Source organism: Neovison vison, chromosome 8 (genome assembly GCF_020171115.1).
Source record: "Neovison vison isolate M4711 chromosome 8, ASM_NN_V1, whole genome shotgun sequence".
Classification (NCBI taxonomy): Eukaryota; Metazoa; Chordata; class Mammalia; order Carnivora; family Mustelidae; genus Neogale; species Neogale vison.
Genome location: NC_058098.1, coordinates 128,453,111 through 128,478,297, shown reverse-complemented (window position 1 = coordinate 128,478,297; position 25,187 = coordinate 128,453,111). Strand labels below are relative to the sequence as shown.

The 25,187-nt window shown below is 42.7% G+C and overlaps 1 protein-coding gene across 1 annotated transcript in view; it reads right to left on the bottom strand.

The window, feature by feature from the left end:
* Positions 1–9,282: 9,282 nt before the first annotated feature.
* APOB (apolipoprotein B) overlaps positions 9,283–25,187 on the bottom strand; it is a 37,383-nt gene continuing 21,478 nt past the window's right edge. Inside the window, exons 21-29 of the mRNA XM_044262005.1 lie at positions 23,847–24,057; positions 22,871–23,046; positions 22,562–22,749; positions 21,964–22,109; positions 20,622–20,995; positions 12,917–20,098; positions 12,417–12,531; positions 12,125–12,308; positions 9,283–11,197 (exon numbers count right to left, since the gene is read on the bottom strand). Of these exons, the coding sequence (XP_044117940.1) occupies positions 9,572–11,197; positions 12,125–12,308; positions 12,417–12,531; positions 12,917–20,098; positions 20,622–20,995; positions 21,964–22,109; positions 22,562–22,749; positions 22,871–23,046; positions 23,847–24,057 (10,202 nt within the window). The 3' untranslated portion in view covers positions 9,283–9,571. The remainder of the gene's footprint in view (positions 11,198–12,124; positions 12,309–12,416; positions 12,532–12,916; positions 20,099–20,621; positions 20,996–21,963; positions 22,110–22,561; positions 22,750–22,870; positions 23,047–23,846; positions 24,058–25,187) is intronic.

Sequence of the window (25,187 nt, the reverse complement as noted above, 5' to 3'; positions counted from 1 at the left end):
CAGGAGTCTTGGGGAGGTGACATGACTTCCTCGCCATAGGTCAGAGCTGGGACTAGAACCTGGTCCTTCTGATTCCCAGGTCCAGGCTTTTCTTGACCTGACTTGCCCTTTCCACCACGGACTTGCTGGCTGGCCGGAAGCGGGGCCACATCTGGGGCAGGGGGATGCCACTCTTGGGGGAGCACGACCAAATTCTGTCCTCGAGGGGGGCTACGGGTGTGCAAGGAACATCATCCCACTCTGAGGAGAGGGCCTGCAGACGAGACTGACGCGGGCAGGTGCTGTTGAGGTGCTGTGGCATGCCTAGGCTGGGTCAGGCACAGAGGGAACCTCGAACCTGACAGGGAACAGTGGGCTTCCATTGTGGGCAGACAGATGATCAAGGCAAGGGCTGCCGGTCTTGGAAGACTTCCGGGAGGAAGTGGAACTTGAGGAGACCTTGACTATTTCCACAGACAGTCAGGGAGGGGGTTTCAGGCACAGGGAAGGGACTGAAAAAAGCCTAGGGGTGGATGGCAAAGCATGATGGGTAGCCAAGGAGGCAGGAGGGGACTTCCCCGGAGGTGAGAGTGGATCAGCTGACTGACTCTCCCAGGAAACCTCGCTCTCGTGTATGTGTCAGTGATGACGAGGTGACAGGAAGTATCTCCTGTTCCTGTCAGTCTAGGGCCTCTGTGAAGACAATGCATAAGTAACTTGCTTGATTTTCCTTGATTGATTATTCCCTGGACTAGAAGTGTTTCAGTAACAATAGAACAAATCCTTCTTGCTATGCAGGTGGGCTTAGAGTGTACAGTGTCCCAGTGGCCTCAGTAGGACCTGGCCCGGCGCCAAACTGACTGAAGCACACTCTGTAAAAAACCCAAAATCTGCAGTGAAGATTCATTTTAGGTACAATGGTTCACAGGATAAGGAGAAACTGCGTTATAAGACTATTCCCCACCTGGTTCTCGTACGTTGTAAATTTCGAATATTCTTTGATTTAGCAAAGAGAATGCCCCAATTTTATTAAACCTAGTAAATGTGTATGGAACCTGAGGCAAGGCTGTGACTGGCTCAGCCACCAGCTTACAACCCAAGTAACTCTTAGATTAGAAAATTGCCTGCCTAACTGAACGTAATAATGGAAGAAAAAAGAAAGAAAATTGCCTGCAAATTCTCTCCCCTACCCTATCCCACCTATTTCCTTCCTTTAGGCCCAGAAAGGGCACAGGCAAAGAATGTGCTATCAGGAACCTGAATCATTCCCTTCTATGAAGTCCTGTCAAGCAACTCACTCAACACTGGCAAGTGCTGTTTGTTGACTGACTAACCATTTCACTGAAGTGGTACTTCAAGGCTTTCCTCTCACAAAAACATTTGAATGGTTGGAGGAAGAAGCTGAGAATCCAGAGGACCCATCTCTTAGAACAAAACCAAAGACTTCAGTAATTCATCCTGAGCAAGGCTCTCATCTTGACCTCTTAGGAGAAGGCAAGTATAGGGGGACGTCTCTTTGCCAATCTACCTTGTTCCAGGAAAGTTGTGTGCAGAGTTTTAGATCAATAGATTCTTTCAAACACATGGTAAGATGAGTCATTGCTCTGTTTTATTTGTAAAAGATTAAAAAGTATTTTAAGGCTGGCTGCATGCAACTAGGAGTCTGAGGCCTAAAAGGAAGGCAACATGATTCCTAGTAAGAAGACTGCTTGCTTTTTCTTAAATGAAAATAGGTCAATGGGCCTGTTGGTTATAAAACATGAGAGCCCACCCCCTCCCTAGATATAACCACGGAAGAGACAAATTGCTCCTCATGCCACAGGGGCAAGAGTCTTCCTCTGTTGGGTGGGGCAGACAGGGTTTGGGGACCTGGGGAAAGTTAAATGGGGGACACACAGAGAGACAGACCTAGACAGACAGGAGTGGAGAGCTCATGGGACATTCATGTGTTAGAGAGCCTCGGGAAGGCATGTGGGATGGCGCTCAACTGCTGCATTCAGATGTCAAAGAGGGAAGATCTTGAAGGCTGGATTTTGTGGGCATATCCAGGCAGCCAACACTTGGTTGCAGAGTGAGTTTTAGGCTTGCATTCTGGATAGGTAGGTTTTGCTTAAGGTAGGGCACACCATGGTCATATTCAGCCCACAGGCTGTCAGTATTGGGAAGAACATAAGGATAGAGACTCTGAGAGGACCATAAGGACAGGTCTCTAATTCACAGAAGCAGTCAGGCCAGGGACAGAGATGGAGCAGGAGCCAGGCCTCCCAACAACCATGAAGGAGCTTCTGAGGAGAGACAACTGCAGATTCTGCCAAGTGCTCCACTGACTGGATGGAGGACCGGGAGGCCTGGTGTCCACTGGGGTTTCTGAAGACTCAGTTGGGGGTTGGGGGGGAGTCAGGAAGGAGGAGGCCAGGTCTTGGGGGGGGTGGAGGCAGTTCCTGGGATGGGAGCAGTTGTAGAGGAAGTTTTGCCTCCCCACCATCCTGAGGAGCCCCTGGCCACTCATCTCCTGGGAGGATGTGGATTGTCTTCCTTCAAAGGACAGAAGTCAGCCTCACGGGTCCTCAGCTTCTTCCTCCGACCATTCAAATGTCTTTGTGAGGGGAAAGCCTTGAAGTACTACTTCATTGATATGGTTAGTCAGTCAACAAACAGCACGTGCCAGTGTTGAGTGAGTTGCTTGACAGGACTTCACAGAAGGGAATGATTGTTTTAGCAAAATCAGTGAATCCCAAAGAAGGGCTGGACCCCTCATCTCCCCAGCCCTAAGATAAAACATAGAGGAAAACTGACAAGGCCCTAGGGGAAGCCCATGGCACATGGCCTGGTTGACTTCAGGGTTAGGTCTGGGGCAGCAACATGAGTCGTTAAGGAATAGCAGACCAATGCAAGCACAAGTCCTGGGTATGCTCCGGAGATGATCGGAGAAGACTTTGAAGACTAAGAGACATTGTTTGCTGGGCCTTGAAGAATCTCCCTAGTGAGGATAAAAGAGAGCCAGTTGTGGAGACTCTCCACATGCAGGAGGACCCAGACTAATTCAGTGCACCTGGAGTGCATTACTGTAGAACTCCCATTTTGCAGATGAAGAAACTGAAGGTCAGAGAGGTAAAGTGAATCTCCCAGGCCCCTATAACCAGTCTACCTTTCTCCCTCCCTGTCCCCATGGTTCCCCAGGGCTCCAGGATCCCTGTTAGTCATCTTCATCTGGGCCCCTCCCACACTGAGGGCCTCCCCCAGCAGTACCCTGAATGCCTAGGAGAGTGACTGGCCCAGAGAAGGAGCTTAATAAGTAGCTTCTAGGGGGACCTGGGTGGCTCAGTGGGCTAAAGCCTCTGCCTTCAGCTCAGGTCATGATCCCGGAGTCCTGGGATTGAGCCCCACATTGGGCTCTCTGCTCAGCAGGGAGCCTTCTTCCCTCTCTCTCTCTGCCTGCCTCTCTGCCTACTTGTGATCTCTGTCTGTCAAATAAATAAATAAAATCTTAAAAAAAAAAAAGTAGCTACTAAAGACATGAGATGATTTCCTCTTGAAAAGAGGGCTTGTCCACCCAAAAATCCCAGGGTGATGCCCTGAAGGGGAAAAGGAAACACAAAATAAATTAAGTGCTTCATATGTGCTGGGCACGTAAAGGCTTGTCTTTTCGGTCTTCTGTTTTACATAAATAATCAACAACATAGTTAAAGTAATTAGTAACATATTAAACACTCCCAAACTCATCAGTCCCCACAAGAATAAGAACAGGGTGTAATTCACATCTACTGCACCGTCCTTGGGATGGCTAATTGCAGGTGTCAGCTTGACTGGGCCCAGGGATGCCCAGATATCTGGTGAAGTCTTCATTTTGGTTTTGTCTATGAGGATGTTTCCAGAAAAGATCAGCATTGGAAGCAGCAGACTAAGTAAAGTAGATGGCCCTCCCCAGGAAAAACGTTCACCTTCCAATCTGTTGAGGTCTGAATAAAACAAGGAAGGGTAAATTTGCTCCTTTTGCTTGAGCTGGGACATCTGTCTTCTCCCTTCTGCCCCTTGGACATCAGTGTTCCTGGTTCTCAGGCTTTGGGCTTGGACCCCGCTGGACAAAACCAGCTTTCCTGGTTTTCCAGCTCGCAGAGAGCAGATTCTGGATAGTCTTATCCTCTATTTCTTAGCCAATTCCTATACTAAACCTCTCATATCTTACTGGTTCTATTTTCCTGGAATACTCTGACTAATATACCCATCCTTGCCCCTGCCCGTCTCCACCAGATATAACCTATCCTGACTCTTGAGTTTATCATTCCCTGTCTTTAAAACTATAATTCTAAAACTAGAAAACAAATTGTTTGGTTTTAGTTGATTTTAACTTTATAAAAAGGGTATTATGCTGCACTTCATCTTGCGTTTTCACTGCATCCTTTATTTGTGAAATCCCTTTACATAGTTGTGTATAATCATAACCGTGTATCATTCATTTATACTTCTGTGAATGTGACAATTTATCCACTCTTCATATGCCAAGCACTTGATATATATTCTCTCTTTTAATTTAATTTATTTATTTGAGAGCAAGCGAGCAAGGGGGGGATGGGCAGAGGCAGAGGGAGAAGCAGACTCCCCGCTGAACAGGGACTCTTATGTGGGGCTCGATCCCAGGACCCTGAGATCATGACCTGAATACAGTCATAACGGAATGAACTACCCAGGCGCCCCTACATTCTCTCATTTAATCTTCATTACAACCCTATGAATAAGAGGCAACCACTTTCTACTACTGCTCGGAATGGCTCAACCTATTCTTTCACAACTCCCATTTTAAAGACGAAACTGGAAAAACCAAGTCAGTTTCCTGACGTTACAGAACCCACCCACAGTGAAGCCTGAACTTGGCCCCAGTGTTGAGGCATTCTTGTGAAAAGAGATGAGTACAGGCTGCCCCAGGATTCCTTCTCTCTGTGAAGTAGAGCCACAGATAGCACTCAGTCATCTTCTTACTGTGAATGAGTTTCCATGATCTTCTAGTACCTCCTGCAATTCCAGAAGTGCTCTAATGACCACGGGTCCCACCAAGCTAGCTCAGACCTGCTCTAAGGCTCCTGGAGCTTTCCTAGTGCCCCCTGCTCTACAGGGACCCACATGACATCCTGAGCCTGACCTTCCCTGCCTGCAGAGAAGGGGAGGCATGCACTTGGGGAACCAGGGGGAGTTGGTGGAGCTGGATTGTTCACCGATTACCCTTCCCTCAGGCCACTTTCTAGGGTCAACTCCAAACCCTTCCACTCAGTGTAGCTTAGAGATCACACTGCACAGCCACAGCCCTATCCACAGCTTAAACACGAGGATGGGGACACCAATCCACTGCTCATGGACCAGGCCACCTCCCAGGCCTGAATCATCCCTTTCACCTGAAATTGAGTGGTGCCATTTGAGGTGTAAAACGGACACCGAGGTTAGGGCTTAGCACGTGGTGTCCCAGGCATCAGTGACCCGCATCACTGACCGCTCAGACCTGAGTAGGGCCTGAGGCAGTCTGTGCGGGAGGAGAAGGCAGGGCCCTTTCCTCACAGAAACATGTGCACCAACCCCACTAACTTTTATGAGGAACTGGAATGTTATTTGCTGGTGACCACCCAACCATCGCACCAACAAATGGAGTGCTCCGAAGGGAGGTGCAGCTGACCTCTTAATGTGAAACTGCAAGACAAGGAGATGAGCTAAGAGGGAGGGGCTGTTTCTGCACATTTATCTCTGGTTATTAGACACGTTTAGAGGGAACATCTGCTTGGCCACTCCAGCTCCCATACTGCAGGCCCTATTCGAGGGCCAGCTTGGCCTCTTCTTTGACTGAATGGGGACTAAGTCATAAATTAGAGCCAGAACGGGGACCTAGAATAAGAAGTCGGGTGGGGGGGTGCTTTGCTCATCTCATGGGTAAAAGGCCACTGGGATCCTCACCTAACCAGCCTTGCTCTAAATGCACCTGGGGGTGCCCACTCCCAGTGAACTCATTTATTATAAGGTTTATTGTGGGGACAACACCCCTACACTAGGCAAGAGCCAGAAGTAAAACTAAAGCACACAGCCTGATCAAGCTTCCTTCCAAGGTTCCAGGGACCTGGCCTGGGCTCCATTATTTCACTTCTTCTTTGGTTTGAAACATTGGCCATTTGTTTTACAGAAAGAAGATCTGTGATTATAGTAGGATTTTCCATGTCACCTCACGATATGTTTTTAAAAGATGTATATGTTGGCTCACTCTCAAGATCATACCTAATTAATTGTACAAGAAAAAAAAAACCTCTTTGTTTTCTTGTTAAGTTTCTAAAGATACTTATAAGTCATAAAATTAATGCAATATTAGTTAAAATTCTCCTTTGTCTCTATTCCTTTGAATATTGTCTCTCTAGCACATATCTCCAGCTTAATAGCTTGCTTGTAATTTCTGCTTAGGCATACTGCTACAACTTGAACCCTGCCATAGTCCCTTTCCAGCTGTGATAGTCTGTGAGTCCATGCCTTACACTAATAATCTGCCCCCAGCACATTCCTTCTGTTTCCATGATGCCCCATAGGTCTTCAAGCTATTCAGGTTCAAAATTTTATAACTCTCCTGTCTGTTTCACTCATTGTTCTCCTTTGCTCTTCTGGTGTCTCCTGTACCCTCTGCAATTCTTGGTGCTGGTGATTTATCAAGGCAACTTCCTTTCCAATAGCTTCTGCACTATCCCTTCTGTTCTAAATAATCAGCCCCTTAGTTCTGTCAAATATGCCTTCACGATGCTTCTTATGTCCTATCCCTCCTCAACATTCCTAGCCATCATGACTTGGCTAAGGCACTTAGCATCTTTTATTTGGATGCTGACACAGCTTTGTATCCATATTCATCCAATTACAATTTATTCTACATGAGTTGCCATAGCAGTTTTCTTAGATCACAACTTCTATCACCCGTCCTGTTCCAAAACTTTCATTGGGTGCCCTTCTCCAGCAACGAAGGTACCACCTTACACCCTGGTTTTTGAGATCTCTGCAAACCCGCCAAACCTGCCTTTGCAATCCTGTCTCCCTTTCCATTTCCTGTGCTCTGGCGACTAGATGAGCCAGCGTCTCTCACACACACACCCCCATCTTCTTTTCTGCATGTTTTCCTTCATCTAGAATGCAGTTTCCACCTTATCACTTGTCATTGCATTTTCAAGATTCATTCCAGTTTCTTCATGAAAATTTCTTGATTCTCATTCTTTCCTGTTATAAGCCTTCACAGTACTTTCTTTATGCCCATCACAAGATAACACATTCTACCTTTGATAGACAAATGGGAAGGTACCTATGAACTGCATCGTATGGACCTTGGTTTCCTCTATAGAGCCTTTGTGTTTAACCTATGGAAACATTTAATGAATGCTCATTGAACTGGATAGGTCTCCCTGCTTCTATTTCCTCTCCTTGCATTAAAGTCATTTAGATTATCATCTAAAAATCATGGCACTTAAAAAAAAAAGTTAATGATTGTAAAAGTTCTTTCACATGTATTATTCCAATGGATTTTTTTTTTTTTTTTTAATGAACAACCCTTCAAAGACAGGCAGGATAGATATTAGCCTCACTTGGTAGTTTAGAAAATAGGCTCACTGAGGGGAAATAAGTAATCCAAATTGATAAGCAAGTAAGGAATGTAGCCAATAATCGATCCCAGGGAAGTTTCCTGATTGATGGTAGAAGACCAAAGAAGAACTCAAAGTCGAAGTCCTCCCAAGTATCCCTTATCCCAACTTGAATGAGCATACTGAAGGTTTTCTAAGTCATCCAGGAGCTCCATGTGAAGGGACAGGTGGGCACTGGGATTACGTGATCATTTCAGATTTGGTTCTATTTCTTCTTCTTGTTATGCCCTAGATGTAGATATCATTACATGAACATCAGAAACCTTGGACTACCCCTCCCCCTCCAAATTAAGCTGCAATTCCAGGCCTCCTTTCAATTTAGCACTTAGTACGTTCTTGCTACTCAGAGCTCATCAGGGGAACTCTTCTAGGGCGATGCCTAGAAGCACTCATGTGATGCCCTGGGACCTGGGGCTCATTTTCCTCCATCTATCACATTTGGAATTAACCCCTCATTTACCCACTCTTTCACTCAGCTCTCTGTCCATTCATCCATCCATCTGTCTGTCCATCCATCTATTGATTCATTATCCAATTCATTATCTGGTTTCTTCAGGACCAGATCCATACACTACCATGTATTCCACTTCCCTAGGACTATTTTTGGCTCCTTAGTTCTAAAGAATCCTGCTAAGATACCAATAGGCTAATGTGTTTTTCTTTTCCAGGTAATGCTTGTGTATTTTAACAGGGATTTAACAGAGATTCACCAAGGGAATGTGAAAGCTTTAGGAAATAATGAAGTTTGAAGGAATTTGGGGATAGAAAGAGTCATTTCCAAACAGACCTCATTTAGGATTCAGAAGGGGTGGTAATCTCCAATTTCTTCTTCTCCAGAGGCCGCATCCAGCTTTTGTTGTTCAATGCCATTGAAAGGAAAGACAGAGCTCACCTTCCCCAAGATATTGGTGATGGTTGTGCTGCACAGATTCTCTGCAGCCTTCCCTTGCTGGAGCTCAGCTTGGACGCTCTGACCGGAGGTTGCCAAGGTTTAAAACTAAGAGTTTGAGGTGAGTGGATATGGCAGGAGACATTCTTAAGTTTTGATTATACTTGGGTTTGTTAGATACTAAATTTGGGGGAATAAGGAAACTCAAGAACATAAATGTATGCTTGGTCTCAGAAATGTTAGGAATTTATGTCTCCATGCTCCCTCTTCCACCCTTATTTTCTGTGCTTTGAGTGGAAGCTGCTAAGCCGCAGAGAGACATCTGAGGTCCCTATTATCATAAAGTCCTTTAGGCCAGGATTTCCTTACTATCTTTTCTCCATCCCTGGCAGGCTGGTGAAACAAAGAGCCCATTGTTTTATCTCAGAGCCCAATAGAGTGCCTTACCTGGTGAGGGCAGACTGGTGGACAAAGAAGACTGTGGCCCATGAAGACAAGTAAGTTGCTCCTTGGAATCATATTACATGAAAGCCTTTGGAGATAGTTCTTCCTTTTCACTTGGCAAATACAATCCTTGATATCACTTACCTTTTTTTTTCTTTTAGGTGGCAAAATATTTCCCTCCTCAAATTCTCCCTTTCCTCTTTTATTCTATTACTCTAAAGTCTGCGTGTATTCTTCTAGAAGTTTTGAAATACCAGATATTAGAACCAATACCCTCATTTTGTTATTTTTCAATATGAATGAGTCAAATTGCGTGCTAGTATATGCAATGAAGAATTCATTTATTTGTTCTCCCTCCCCCACGTTTCACAAAATAACTCAGATCCTGATTTTTTTTTAACTGGCAAAAGAAATGTTATTTCCCAGACTTGAGAGACCTTCAGAGATCTGATAACCAGCTTCCGTGCAGATCCAGTTCATATGGGCTTCTGTTTATAGTGAGCTGCTTGCCATAAGGTTGGCGCAGTGTGTGGTTATATCAATAAGTACAGTTTGAATTTCCCCCTACTATATGAAAGTTTAATTGAAACAATTAATTAATTGCTATAAACAATTAGAAGGTGATAGTAAATTCCCCTGGAGAAACCGTGATGTAGGGGATCATGTTATTGACTGTGGTCAATTGTATCTCTTTCAGCAATTCAGTGATATATGTTAGAAACATGTGGTATTTTTGAATGAACAGGTCAATCAATCTTTTGGACTCAGTAATGAATTTTTCATTATAATCAGAGAGTTGTTCTGAAAAATCTTGTAGTTTATATCTGAACTGCTGATGGTAATCAGAAATGATTTCCTTCGTTGCAATGGCCCAGCTTTTAATTTTTTCCTGAGCCCTAGTAGAAAGCTCTGCAATCTTCTCTTTCCCTTTTCCATCTGCATCAGTAAGGATGCTAAGGTATTCCTGGATATCTTTCTGCCACTGCTCAACATGATTTGAGACTTCGGAAGACAACATAGCAGTGCTGACAATGTAAGTGGAGTGCAAGTCCTTAAGGACACCCACTAGGTTCTCGAGGAAGCAGATGATCTTTTCTTCAAGTTCATAAAACCTCGTTGTCCAGCTGAACACACTTGGATCAACAGATTCTTTGTGAAGATCCTTTATGTACTGACGGTACTGCTGTAACTGTTCAGAAGCTTCCTGAAGCCTGTATTCAAGTTCATTAAACTTGCCAAGGTAAAGGGACAGGAGTTCAGAAACATATGTGATAGACTTATTGAAAATTATGTTGATCTTGTCTTGAATATAATCAATGAGATAAGTAAATTCTGTCCCCTTTAAGTATGGAATAACTTCTTCTATGTCTTTGAAAGTGTCTTGTAACTGGTTTTGAAGATCACTTAGCATCTCTGTAGTCTTGAGAGACTGAAGTTTATTAAATATATCCTGTAGCTTATCTGATAAATATTCCAATAGACTCCCAAACTCTGAGATTAAATTTTTTAATTTAACATTCTTTGACTCAAAAGGAATTTTAATTTCTAGGTCCTTGATTAATTCAGATTTCTCCATCAGGTCTTGGAAATAAGAAAACAGTATTTCTGACCCACTGTGGATTTTTGAATATATCTTGGAAAGCACCTGCCCTACTTTCTTCATGACCACAGTGCAGACTTCATCTATAGTATATGTCCCGGCTTTTCCTGGGAGCTGGAATTTGGTGGACTTCAGGAAATCAACCAACGAGTCAATCTGATGACTGACTAAGACTTTGTATTTCTGAGTAACTACTATTAATCTGTCAAACATGTCATTCTGGAGTCCCTGGAGATCAGCTTGGTCTCCCTGAGCCAGTGACAGTTTCTGGTACAAATCCTGGGCCTTGTACTTCCACTGCTGGTAGGTTCTAGTGGTATCTCTGGCTATCCTCTGGAGCTCTATTTCTGCCTCATCAATCTGCCTCATGGCACCTTGATAGGCCCACTCAGCGCTATTCTGCAGACTTCTTCTCAGTTTTAAAGAAGCATCTCCCAGATCGAGTCCTGTGTGCTCCTGGTGGTACTTGTTAGCATAGTTATAAAGAGCCCTCGTGGCCTTGGGCACATTGTCTTTGAGAGAGCTTAGCAGTTCAGATGCTGCTTCCTCTTCCCAGCTGACTTTGATCTGACGGTTCTCACCAGATTCCTGGTACCTCCATTCAGTTTTGAATATGTCAAGTTTTTTATCTAGAGAGGACTAAAATTTAAAAAAAAAAGAAGATGAAAAGAACATGTTTTCCATTATCCTGATACATAATATACTACACTAAAACTTCATTAGCAGTTAAAAGTAAAGATCAGAGGATCTTTCATACTCTGAAGGGGATTTATCTTTCATATGTCAGTTCATGTGTTTGTGTTATGGTTAAACAAATTCACTGTTGTTAATTCCTCTTTATCATGTAACCCAGGAAAGATAAAATTATGCATGGCATTTACACAGTAACGCTCAACATTAAGGCCTTCTTAAGGACTGAAGATTAGAAGAGGGGGAGAGTGTTGGGGAGGGGGAGGAGGAGGAGGAGAAAGTAGAAAAAGACTACTTCAGAGAAAGGAGAAGTAGCAAAAAGGGAAAAGTCCAGAGCCCATCTAGCAGAGTTCTAGGATACTCGTATGAGGAGTCATTCATTCTCCAAACCTATGACAAACTCTTGCACCAGAACTTTATGGCTTCTTCGTTTCTACTAATGGCAGCTTTGATTTGGCCCCAGTAGAACGTGTAAAGTACATGAGAAAAATTTGGCATATCTCAGCTAACGCTTCTATTGTGGGAAAAATTTTTGAAGCCTCAGATACTCTGGAAATCACTATGGAAAAACTGTACTCAGAAGAGTTTGCTCATGATTTAGATGATGAGGCATAACCCTCATCACTCTAAATTTGCCATAAAGTAATAAAATAATAGCGGAAATAGGATGTCATATGTGCCCATCATAACTAAAATCAACAAAATCATGGTAGTACATTCTGGAGAGTAGTTTCTCAGAGAAAAAGTTCAGCCTGCTCATTGCTTGTTTTCCTGTACTTTGGAAAAGCCTTGAGAGAATACTTGTAATGAATTGAATTGATCTTCCCAAATTCTCTACCCATTCTTAGGGTATGTAACCCATTAGATGGGACTCACCCGAGGGCGATAGTACAAGTTCCATTTTAAGGTACTGTTATTTTCTTCCAAGTCCAAGGCTACAGTGCCTATGGCTGGGGAGGTCACAGAGGAGGAGAGGCTGTTCTTGCTTAGTTGGTGGTGCAGATGGACATCAGTGAATGCTGGGCTGGTGATGTCAAGGTGAATCTCTTTTTTCCAGTCCCTGAAAGTAGAAAAGCAGATGAGCCATCATGAAAGGGGCACGGATTTGGGAAGAAAAAAATATCACAGTGATTTGAAAAGAGGTGAGATTTCCATAAAAGTTCCATACTGAAGTCCTTGATATTTGCTATCTTCTTTGTATTCTGCACTGATGTCACGGTGTGCAAATGTTCCTTTCGTCCTACAGATGAACATGCCATCTTCAAATTTGTGTGTTCCCACAACTGTAGAGGAGAAAAGCTATATTTCATTAGATTAAGAATTTCAAGACATAAGCATTTTCATTGTGAAAACCAGGAGAATTCCATCTCAACTACATGCTTTACATGTTTGAAACATGCAGTCCATATTTAACAACGATAAACAGAAGGAGACATTTTTAGTCCTAAGGTCATCACAGGAAAAAAATACACTTTCTTGGAATCTATTTCTCTTGAATATCATAGGTTTTCTATAGGATGGTTTTTACATGTGGGGTATATACCCTTTTCCTTCTCTCTTTTTAAAATTTTGCTGTGGAAGTAATTTTGCTTCCAGTCTTACAAAAATATCTAATTATTCATTCACAACTCTCATTGCAAATATAGAGCATATAGGAGAGGATCTTACCATTTAGATCATATTCCAGGAATTGAATGGTTGAACTGCATGTAGCATTCAGGAATGTTTCAACATATTCTCCTTTGTTTTTCAAACCAGCACTCCAATTACCATTATACATGGGAGAGGCCACTCCAAAATGTGCAGTCAGTCCTCCAAAGAAGGGAATGAAAATTCCAGCAGGTACAGAGAATGTAAGGGTAGGTATCTCAATAGTCTGCTCAGGTATGGTAATGACTGGCAACTCAATGTCTGCAATTTTCCTGGCCACCTCATTTAGATACCCAATAGCACTGTGAGCTGAAAAACTTTTTGGAAAGGTGAATTGGGACACAGTTAACTGAGATGCAGGCATAGTTATCTCAAAAAAGGGAACTGAAGAGTCTTCTGGTTCAGAATACTTTGTTAACACATCAAGTTGGGGGAATTTTACTTTGGGTAGTGTTGGTATATAGAGGGAAAAGGGCAAAGTGCTTAGCTTCTTATAGATTCTTATTTCAGTGAAATCAAACGTGTAGGATGGAACCTGAAGATCTGTAAATGGGACTTGGAATGTAGGTATGACAAAACTTGAATTTAGATCACTTAGTTTCAGTCTGGGGATAATAAATTTATCAGCTAATTCTTGCAAAGGGAAAGAGAAATGATAGCCATTGGGGTTTTTGGTATACACAAGGGCAGTTGAAGCATGAAGATCCTGTTTCGTATCAATGCTGGTGGTGACATCCAACTTTAGGAGGTCCCATAAGCTCTTGTCATAAACTGGAAGGACAATATCTTTGAGGAACCATGGGGACACTTTTAAGGAACTTGCAATGTCAAGGCGTGCCTCTTCTTGGCCATTGGAAATTTGTATGTTGTTCTGGAAGAACTGAGAATGAACCTGGACCTCACTTTTCCAGCTGATCTTCTGGTTCTCAGTGTTAGCATGTAGGGACACCTCCTGGCCAAGGTAATTGATTTCAAGGAGGGAATGGGGCTGACTTTCATGGACATGAATGAAGGCTGATATTTTCCATGGGGAGAGTACCAGGGTGGCTTTGCTTGTATGCTCTCCAGATGATAAAATGAAGCCTCCTAGCTGTAAATAGTTTTTTGTGTTGTGTTCCCAGATGGCATAGATGCGTTGCAGAGTGGCTTCTCCAGCAAAATTTTCTTTTACTTCAAGGTTCCAGATACCATCAACTTTGGAAGCCCCTTGCAGCTTCACTGAAGACCGAGTACTCTTGGAATTCAAGTAAGTACTGGCTTCGCTGTCAATAGTTCCTGAATATTCTAATGAAAGTACTGAGCCCTTGATATCTCCTTTGGTAGATGACTCAATGTAAAAGTAAGAGGTGAGGCTCTCTAAGTTGAGTTTGTGGTTGATTGTTCCTGTAGCAGTAGAATTGAGATCATATATTAATTCAATGGATGAAGAGACAGTAGGCTTCGACTTGGTATTTCCATTAAGTTCTTGCTTGAATTTCATTCTCAAAATAGGAATTTGGACTTCTGCAGATGTTGTCACTGATGCCTCCATGTTTTTCTTGGTCAAACTAAAAGTACTGTCATGATTTCCTTCCATAAATTTATTACTCAGAGACAAAGCTGTGGCTAGCTTCAAACCTCTTTTCCTCGTCAAACTCGTGGTGCCCTCTAATTTGTACTGCAGAGCATCAGTGACAGAAGAAGAGGAAGTTAGGAAATAAGCAACAATATCTGACTGGTTATACAGTCCAACATTGGTATTCAGCGTGATGAGGACTGACTTAAAGGAAAAGTCATAGGTAATATTGCCCATGGCTGGAATGAAAATATCATTTGGGGTACTCAGTACCTGGAAATCTTTTGCATAAAAAGGAATTGGGATGATGTGCTCGTCTTTGTTTTTCTTATACTGAGCCTTTACACTTAAATCAAATGATTGCTTTGTTGTCTTCAAGAAATCCTTCAAGCCTGTTTTTTCCCAAAGGGAGAAATCTTTCACCTGGGGAGTTGTGAGTGATGTGTAAGGTAGAGTCATTTCAGGAATCGTCAAAGGAATGTTAAGGAAATCCAGGTTGGCTTCTCCATTTATTCCTATGTGGGCCTCAATGCTGTTCTCATTGTTTCCAGCAGAGAAATTCTGATGGTACTTATACTGATTGAACCTGGCACTTGCTTGCCAACTTGCTTGTTGGGTGCTGGGACTCAAAAACAATGCGTAATTATTCAGGAAGTCTACCTTCCCTATCAATTTTAATGGAAAACTAACTTTCAAATTCCCTTCATTGTTCGTGGATGCAGTAATCTCAAATGGCTGTGCTGCAAAGAAAAGAGAATTTTTTAAATTTCCAATAACTTTTCCATTTAAATGAGCATCATGGTTGCCAGTTATCTCTGCCTTCCTTTCTCCAAGCAGTGCTGTGCCTTTAGCAGCCAGAACACTGTGCCCCACATGCTGGGATTCAACCTGTGACTGGATTTCAAATTTAGCAAAGTCGAAGAAGCCAGATTCATAAACCAAGTTTTGGCTTAATCTTAGGTGTTTGCTATTGATCTTATTAGATAACCCAAAGGAAGCACTGGGGCCTTCCATAGTAAAGCCAGCTTGTGATTCATGGGACCCTTCATCTGAGAATGTGTGGCATGCCCATTTCCATGACCCTAGACCAGAAGAATTCCATGCTACATGTCCAGCTCCCAATAGGGTCTTGATTTCATTACGCAGCTCAGCCTGGCTAGAAAAGTCCAGCTTGGGGACGTTCAATTTGTGAAAGTATTTTGTGTTGCTGTCCAAAGTAAGCTGATTGTTTATCCTGACAAGCACACCATGACTAAGCTCCAGCGTATTTTTTTCTGTGTGTAAGCCTGCCACCGTGTTTGATTTTCCCTCAATCCTATTTCCAAAAAACAGCACTTCACTCTCGTGCTCTGTTTTCAGGTACTTGCTGGAGAACCTCATGGATTGCTTCATAATCAGTGGATTAATCTCAGGGTCTGAAAGCTGTGCGTTGGCTTGAAAATTGAAATTGAGAACTTCTAATTTGGACTCTCCTTTGGCAGTGACAGAAGCTGCGATCTCTGCCCTGTTCCCTGAAATCGTTACATTCTGAACGTCAGCATTTGCATCTAATGTGAAAAGGGGAGACTGGATTTTCAAAAGGCTATGAAGCTTGCCAAAAGTAGGGACTTCAACTGTGGGTGAGATGCTGGGAAGCTGGAATTCTGGTATGTGAAGGTCAGGAACTTGATAATCTTTAAAATCGAGATTTGGGATTATGAGTTCTGGAATTGTGATTTCTGGCAGATGGAAGTCTGGCAGAGTGATACTAGCAAGAATAGTGTCCACCCCTATCAGGTCCCTCAGGTCCACTTCTGGAACTGGCCACTGCAGCTCCCCATGCAGCATTTGGTCAATAGTTCTGATGATCTTTGCTTTTATTTCTACCAAGTCAATTGTAAAGGAAGGCACATGAAAGGTATTAAGGACAGTAAATTCTGGCGTGGCAAACTTGGATGGCACCTCTATATCTTTCAACCTTTTGAAGTTGATCTGAATTGATGGAACCTTCAGATCTGTCAGGGGGACTATGAAGTCCGGAGTCTGAAACGTAGCTTCCTGAAGAGCACGGAGACTGACTTCAAAGGCAGGCATGGTTCCGAAAGTGGTCTGGATTTCAGGAATAGTGAATCCTCGTTCTACCAAGGCTTTCAGGTTCTCAGCCCAGTCTTGGATAGAATACTGTTCTGCAAAGTCAGTGAGGTTCTTAGCAGCGAGACTCCACCAGTCAGAAATAAAAGTGACAAGTGTGCTGTAAGCCTGGCCGATCAGGGACAGGTACCGTTGAACTTCCTGCTGAATGTCCATTTGATACAACCGGTCTCGTATATCTTCTAGGGTTTCTTGGAATTTTTCTTTCATGTAGATTAAAGATGTTGAACTTAAAACTTTCTGCAACTGATCAAAGAATATGTTTATTTGGGTGCCCTTGAGGTGTTCCAGATGGACTGAAACCTTGGCCTTGATGTCTTCTACAAACAGTGTCAGTGCTTTAGCTTTCTGTGAAAGTTCCAGGGCCTGGATTTCACCATTGAGTCTCTGGGTCACCTCATGGATTTTGTTATTGGTTTCATTTACAAACTGGTGGTAATCAAATGACCTTAATCTCTTTACCAACAAGTCAAGGGATCTGTTTACTTGTTCAATGATTTTTTTAAAAGACAATGCTTTAAGTTGTTTGATAGCATTATCAATAAATGTAACCAATTTCTCAAAGTGATCTTTTATCTTAACTTGTTGTAGGACACTGCTTAGCTTCTGAACAGTCTCTGTCAACTTATATTGGTGGGCCAACTGTACCGATTTATCCATTAAAACCTGGATGTGTTTGTCTACTTCATACATCTTAATTAACTCATGGGACATGGTTCCAAGTGCACTGATTTTCTCAGCTACTTCAAAATCTTTCATAAGATTTATAATATAGTATTTCACATGCTCAATAATTTCCTGTATTCTTTGAAATGGAATTATAGTTCTCAACCAATGTAAAAGAACTCTGACATCAGTAGCCTGGACCTGCTGTTTTAACTGTTCAGCAAGGTGCTGGAGGTCTAGATTCTCAATCTGTGTCTTGATCTGTTGTAATTTCTCTTGTATCTGGATTTTGATTTTATACTTTGCATCCACATTTTGAATCCAAAATGCAGTACTACTTCCAATTCTGCTAAAGTCAGTCTTTTCAATAAACAAACACACATTATGGATTGTTTTTACTAAATTTACATGGATATGATAATGTTCATCAAGAATTTTCAGATTTTCAATGATTTGATCAATAATCTTAGCAATAGCAGTTTTAAAATCATCTAAATCATAATTATCATTAATATACTGATCAAATTGTATCACATATGTTTTTAGTTGAGACAGTTTGTCATTAAGGCTGATTTTGGTATTGTCTAATGTGATTTGTAGATCATTTTCTGTAATTTTATAATTCTCCACGAGAGCAGTTAGTTTCTCCTTGGCACTCGAAATTTGTCTCTCCCAATTGAGTGCATTCAAATAACCATTCACTTGTTGTGGGAGCTCGTCCAAGGCTGTTCTGTATTTCCTCACAAACTGATCAACATCAATGAGTTTCAGTTCTCTCTGTATGGTTTCCAGTACGGTTATAATCACCATTCGTTTCTCCTCGAAATATTCTGGCAGGGTTTCAAAGAATGGGAGGTTGATAGTGTGGACATCTTGATTCTTATCATATTTTACGGAAGCAACAACACTGAATTTTTGGGGCTGGTCAACAGCATCCCTCAACCCTAAAGCGTCAGTTATGTTGGTGTGCTCACTGAACAAAAATGGCACTTTAATGGGGTAGTCTAGCAGGGTGAGGTCAGCCAGGGCTTGTCCTTGAAGCTCCACACCAACTTTGTCTTTATTATTATAAGCATCGAAGTCCTGGCTGTATTCATTTTCATTCAGGCGGGTCTTGAGCTTCCAGGTGCTGGTCTGCTCAGCCGGAGTAAGCAGGGCGCTGACTTTGTGATCAAGAGCAGTCGTGATGCTGCTCTTCAACGGGAGATGGTGGCTTGTGGATCCTTTGTAATCATGAGAGAAAGTAAGGGACAGAGGTTCTGCTTTCAGCAGGAATTTGCTATACAGCTGCCCACTGTGCTCTCCCCAGAGACTCAGTTTCCCATTGCCATTTGTGTGTGCATCAATGGTCATTGTAAATGGGGCCACGGCAGAGTGAACAGCGTTGCTGAAGTGGAGTGAGTCTGAGTTGTAGTTTGTACTGATGTCGATGGTCGAAGCCAGCCCAGCCATGTTTGTGTTGACCCGATGGCTGAACTCCGTACCCTGCACTTTCGCTACGGTGTCTGTTTTATAACTTGCTGATAAGTCACCATAAGAAATGGTGTAGATGTGTTTTATTTCGTTGTTTTGGTAGAGTCCTTTTATGTTCCCACCCACGTTCAGCTTCAGGGGTTCTAGCCGTAACTTCCCATTGTTGGTCAGATCCAGGGCATTGAATTTCAGGTCATTGTTTAAAGTAGTTACGAGAGAATAGGGCTGTAGCTGTACATTAACATTTTGCTTATAAAACTTGTCAGAGCTGTAAATGTTGTCAAGTTTTGAAGAGAAGTCCAGAGATAACCCTGCAATATTCAGGCTGTTTGTGTAGTCAAGCTTCATCTCCGCGTAAGATCCCATCATGTCATTTGAAAGCTTCAGGCCCTCCCGGCTAATTTTGAAATTGAAGACATTTTTGCTGTCGACGCCCAAGATCATGGCCTGATAAGCACTTCCCAGTGACACCTCTGTGAGGGCAGCTTTTCCATCCAGACTGAATTTTGCATTGTGTTCCCTGAAGCGGCCGTTCGCTGTTAATTTCATAGACGCCCCGGAGAGGCCAAGCGCGGCGTTCAGCTCATTCTGCAGCACCAGCGGGCTATATTTCAAGTTGGTAGTTGCACTGGTGGACAGTCCATCCTGGGCAATCCTTAGCGTTGCTTTGTGAGCACCACTGTTAATTTTGTCTGTGCCCAAAATATCAGCATTTAATTCAAGGCCATGGGAATTTAGTGATCCGGAAAGCAGGGTGAAGAACCTCAATGACTTGTAATCGGCCTGATACTCAGAACGTAGCAATGCATTTTGCCTGGAGAAGGTCATGTCCACTTTGTTAGAAGTGGCAAAGTCCTCGTGCTTCCCATTGGTGTCTGATTTCAGGGTCAGCTCATAGTTCTCGTATCTTAGGAAAGCAGTATTTTTAATGACGCCATCTTGCAGATCCGAGGTGGAGGTTAACGAGACAGTTCCATCCTCATAACTTCCTGTCATCTGGTTGGTACCCTGGAGGTAGGAGGAGTTAAACCTCAGGTTGGACTCTCCACTTAACTGGCCAGTGTTAGAATCCCTCTGGTAAGTCAAGCCATATGTGCCTTTAGCGTAGAACGAAGAGACTCTCAACTGCCCATCAATCTTGGCTTCCCTGACATACAAATGATGTTTCTTTTTTGAGTCCAAATGTACTGAAGCAGACATCTGAGGTCCCCAGGCACTGGAAGCTTCAAATGTTAGCAAACTTTTTGAGGCTGGATTATTTCTAATTTTTTCCACGTGACTGAATTTCATCGTTGAATCCAGTAATCTGTGGCGTAGATACCCATCACATGATAATGTGAATGAATTCCTGCGGTCATAGGTTGTTTCTCCAGACCCTGATATAAAAATTAAAGTTAGTTAAATCAAATAATAAATTTCCATAGCAATTTCTATGTTGAAAGTCTTTCAGTAATAAAGTACCCCCCCTTCAAAAAAAAAAATAAAGTCCCCTTAATCTGAGTTAGTCATGCAAGTCTCCTCATCCATAACACAAGCATAAAATCTGACAGCAAAAGGCTTCCCTGACCACCACAGATCTTGTTGGGTTCCCTTATCAAGTGCTTCTCTGTGCCTTGTACTTTTCCACTATACCCTTCATAGTATCTCCTATGTTGAATTTTCATTATCAGTTTAGCTGCCTTCTTACTCTGTCGCTGCCCCAGTAGAATGCTTGGTACATATTATACGTTTAATTAATATTTCTATTAGTTGAGTGAATGAATGCATGAATGAATAGGATTCTAAATAGAAGGGAAATATCTGTAAGAAAGCCCAAGTCTTTTCCTTCCCAGAGGAGACTATCCTGTCAGAGCGTGCAATGAATTCACCCCGTGTACCCTCTACCCGACCATGGCTCACCTTGCACAGTGTAGGACAGCAAGTCAATCACAGAGTCAGCCTTCATGTGGTACCGAGCCTGAAGGCTCAAGTGGTTGGTGCTGGTGTTGCCACCAGTGTAGGAGGCAGACCAGTTGTACAAATTGCTGTAGATATTTGTAGAGAGGTCTAGAACACCCAGAAGAGGCACTCGCAGTTGATACAACTTGGGAATGGTAAAAGTGGGCACTTGGAATTCCCGAGATGGCAGGTGGAATCCTACGGACTTGAAGTTGAGGTCTGGTGTCCGAATAGTCTCTAACATCTTTAGATCTTTCGAGGATTTTCCACCAAAAGGCAAAGGAATCTCAATTATCATACTGTTCTTGTTCAATGTGTATTTGACACGGCCATCACTACAATGAAAGAAAGACAACATCCCCACAGTCAGACATCAAGAACTCAGAGTTCCCTGCTCTCTGACAGAGGCAGGGGCACATGTGCCCCATTCCCCAACCCACACTGCCTTTTCCTCATGCTGCTCCCTGTGTCCAGAACCCTGCTTTTTACCTCCAACCATCAAAGACTCAAATCCATTCAAAACCCTTCCAAGAGCCAGTCCCTTAAATCTATCTCAAAGAACATGTCGCAATTCTGCTTACATAATTAACTTGTTCAGTTGTCAGTGCCTACATGTTCTTCCTGGGAGGAAGGACGACACTTCATCTGGTTTCTAGCTCCTCACTGCACTTAGTGTAGCATCTTACACACACGTGACACTTGATACTTCCTATTTGCCAAACTGAAATGGGACAACTGGGTGTGTGAAAAGAGTGTGGTGTCGGGGCAGTAATCTTGGGCTATAGTTTTAGCTTCCATGGAGTGGTGATGCTATGTGTCTATGCCTCTCTGAATCTCAGTGAAGTTATCTGTATGGAGAGGATAATAGTACCCGTCTCACAGAGCTGGCCTTACATACCTAAAAGCCCTTTGAAATTTTTTCAATACTATGCACATACAGTGGATTATAATAGTTCATTTATAACGGAGGAAAACTAGATGGCTTTCAAATTCAGTCTGCAGTGCATAAAACCTCTTTGTGGGAATGTACCAGAATCCCCCAATTACTTTCTTAGGTTCTTTCTGACTGGATTGGTGTTCATATTCAGATCCCATGACCCATAAAGCAAAAATGCCATCATGCTTATGTGAGAGTTATTAATCCCTTAAGATGCTTCAATTATTTCCCTTAAAAAGGTAAATTTAAAAAGAGTCTAAGTTATGCTAAGTAAAACCTTCCATTTACTTTCCATGGTTCAAGAAATTTTTCTGTTTTCTTTTTTCTTTTCCTTTTCTTTCTTTCCTTTTTTTTTTTTTTTTTTACCTTTTCAAGAAGAGGTTTTCTGGGATGTGGAACTCAGGCAATCCCATTTTCTGGAGGTACAATTCTTTTAGGCTACTGAGTTGATCTTGCCAATTCTGGACATAAGGAAGATGATTAGATGCCTTCTGGATCCAAGTGTTTGTTGCCTAAAAAATAAAAGAAGCTTTTAGAGAAAAGGGTATGGAGGGACTTCAAAGTACAATTAACATCAGGTTATAATCTATATTTGACAGATCAATCATTAAGCAGAATAATGCATTGAAAGTTAAAAAGAAATCACAGAAAATTATGAATTTTGGGTGTTCATCATTGATCTTTTCCTGGATTTTATAAAAAGAATATATAACATAGGCAAACTCCTAGCCAAGGTCTTGAAGCTTCCTTTGAAGCTTAGTAATATTCATTAGGTATTTATCACATATGGCCTGTGTAACTGGGTAACTAACCATGCATTCATGTTTATTTGCTCCCCAGGAATTCCCTGGGGTAGGAAGCATACCTTCTCCATCTTTGGATACTCTTCTTCACCTAACTCAGAGTTAAGTATGTAATTAGTTCTTTTAACCATATATTTATCAACTGACTGATTTGTACTTACAACTATTAATTTGGAACCCATGTGCCGGAACGTCATGTCTGTTTGAGGAACTCTGTGATCCAAGAGACTATTGGCATACATATGCAAGCTTTTAGGATAATCAGAGACGTCCACAGGGAAATTAGACGCTGCTTTTTTGGTATCCACGTTGGTGCCTGTGTTCCATTCAAATTCAATCTTCTCTTCGTCTGAAAGTGCACATGTGAGATGTCATTCGTCGTACGGGGTCAGTCCTAACCCACGCCTCTCAGAAATACCCTCCTGTCCACGGTGCTCTCGGAAGTGCTCACGGGGAGAGGAGGTACATACCGTAACGCCAGACCAGCTTCTTGGAGATCGTTGAGCCGTAAGCTGTGGCGGACGAGTCCATTAGGAGGAGTAGTTTTGTGGGAGACCACTGGGTAAGGATTTCACTTCTGACTTCTGCTTGCAGACGGGGCACGGAAATAACACCTTTGATTTTGCCTTCTTCCTTTTTGTTGTAACTATTGAAAAGAAAATGATTTGATATCCATGACTATCCATTCCAAGGGCATACATAGGATTAAACAAAAGTGTCATTTGTGGCGACAAAAATGAGATACATGAACGGCTCCGAAAATGAGCTCATTAACTTCTGAAGCTGACTTTGGCACAAATGTGGGACTTTTCCAAGGAGGTGTGGGAGAAAGAAATGATGTTCAGAAATTGTCTGAATCCCACTGTACCATTTACTAGCTCTCTGGCTTTGGCCAAATTATTTAGCCCCTCTGAGCTCCCATTTTCTTATCTATAAAACACGGAGACTCATATGTAGGTTGCAGTTTATTATAAGAACTGAGATGATTCCTTCAGAGAACGCAGCACAATGCCTGATGAGTAGTAAGTGCCCAGTGAATCGTAGGAAGGGCCAACTAGACATGTGCAGACGGTCGGAGTATTGAGGGCTCTATCTGCCCCCTCGGACCACAGACTGGGGATGCCCCTGGTTTGGTCAGAACTTTTTAAAAAAAGTTTTAAAAAGACTTATTTATTTATTTGAGAGAGAGAGAGAAAGAGAGAGAGAGCATAAGCAGGGGGAGTAGCAGACAGAGGTAGAGGGAGAAGCACGCTCCTTGCTGATCAGGGTGCCCGACGTGGGGCTCGATCCCAGGACCCTGAGATCATGACCTGAGTTGAAGGCAGATGCTTAACCAACTGAGCCACCCAGGTGCCCCTGGTTTGGTCAGCCTTACAGCTAAAAAGGAAGCAAGGACAGAGCTACAAGGGCCTGCTGTTCAGGTCAGATCATCCAAGCCTTCCATACCTCATGCGGCCAGTGAGAGTGACCTCAGTAATTTTCTTGTTCTGAAGGTCCAACGTGAGCTTGTAAGATTTTTTTTCCACAGTAGATTCATCACTAACTCTGAGGACTGTACCAAGGTCAACGTCAAAATCTGGAATTTGGATCTCACTGGACAACGTCATCCTCTGCCGGTTATATTTGAACGTCATAGTAGCCTCAGTCGGCTTTGCACCTAGAAAGGGTATATAAGAGAATCAAGACATGTGTATTCAGAAGCTATGTTTAGGAAGGAAGGAGAGGAAAAGGCAGAGAAATCCTAAGTAATCATTCAATGTGCTCAAATGGGGACACAGTTTAGGAGTTTGCCTTCAATTCCTAACTATACATTTGTTCAGTCTGCTAATATTTATTGATTGCCAGTCACATGCTTGGCACTGCTCTTGGTATTGGGGAGTCCTTGTTCTCATGGAGCTCACATTCTAGTGGGGGGTGCACAGGCAATAATCATACTACTTATGTCAGATGATACTAGATTTCATGAAGAAAAGTAAAAATTAGGAAGACAATAGAGGTGCTATTTCCTGTGTGGTGGTGAGAGTTCTCTCTGATACAGCCAGGTGTGGGCAGAGACCCGAATGAAGAGTAGGTCTGAGCCATACCGTGTTCTGGAGGGAGAGCATTCCAGGCACTGGGACCTGGAATGAAAAGATCTGACATGGGGCACACCTGGCAAAGTCAGGGAACAACCAAGCCTCGAGGTCCTTCTGTGTCAGGCAGACAGGACATCTCTATGTGACTCTCTACCTGTGACATCCTTCTTGGTTCCTAGCCATGCCAGTCCTGGCTTCCCCTCTCCCCAAATTCTCCTTCCTTTGTCACAAGATTCCTAGGTTTTCAATTCACAGGATTGCCCATTTTATACCTTTGGAAAGTTGTTACGTGACTATTTTTTTCCCAGCATGTACCCCATTTCTTGTGGGTTTTGTTTTTCTCATTTAATTTTGCGACATACTATTCCTACATTTAAAAAACCTTCCAAGGTGAGCATCTAAGTTTGCCATGTCCCCTAAAACCTACTTCTCCACCAGTCATTTTGTATCTAGGTACACAGCAATTCCACTCTTAGTTCCTCGGGCCAAAAAACTTCATCATGATTCCACCTTCTCTCTTACTTTCAACACCCACCTTGTCAGCAAATCCCAAGAAACCCCAACTTCAAAATATGTCCAGAATCCAACTATTAGAACTCTTCTGCTTCTGCTCTAATCCTAAGTGCCCATATCTCTGGCCTGGATCACCGCAACAGCCCACTGCAATGTCCCTGTCCCCCGTAATGTCTTTCCCCACTATGAACATAGATCA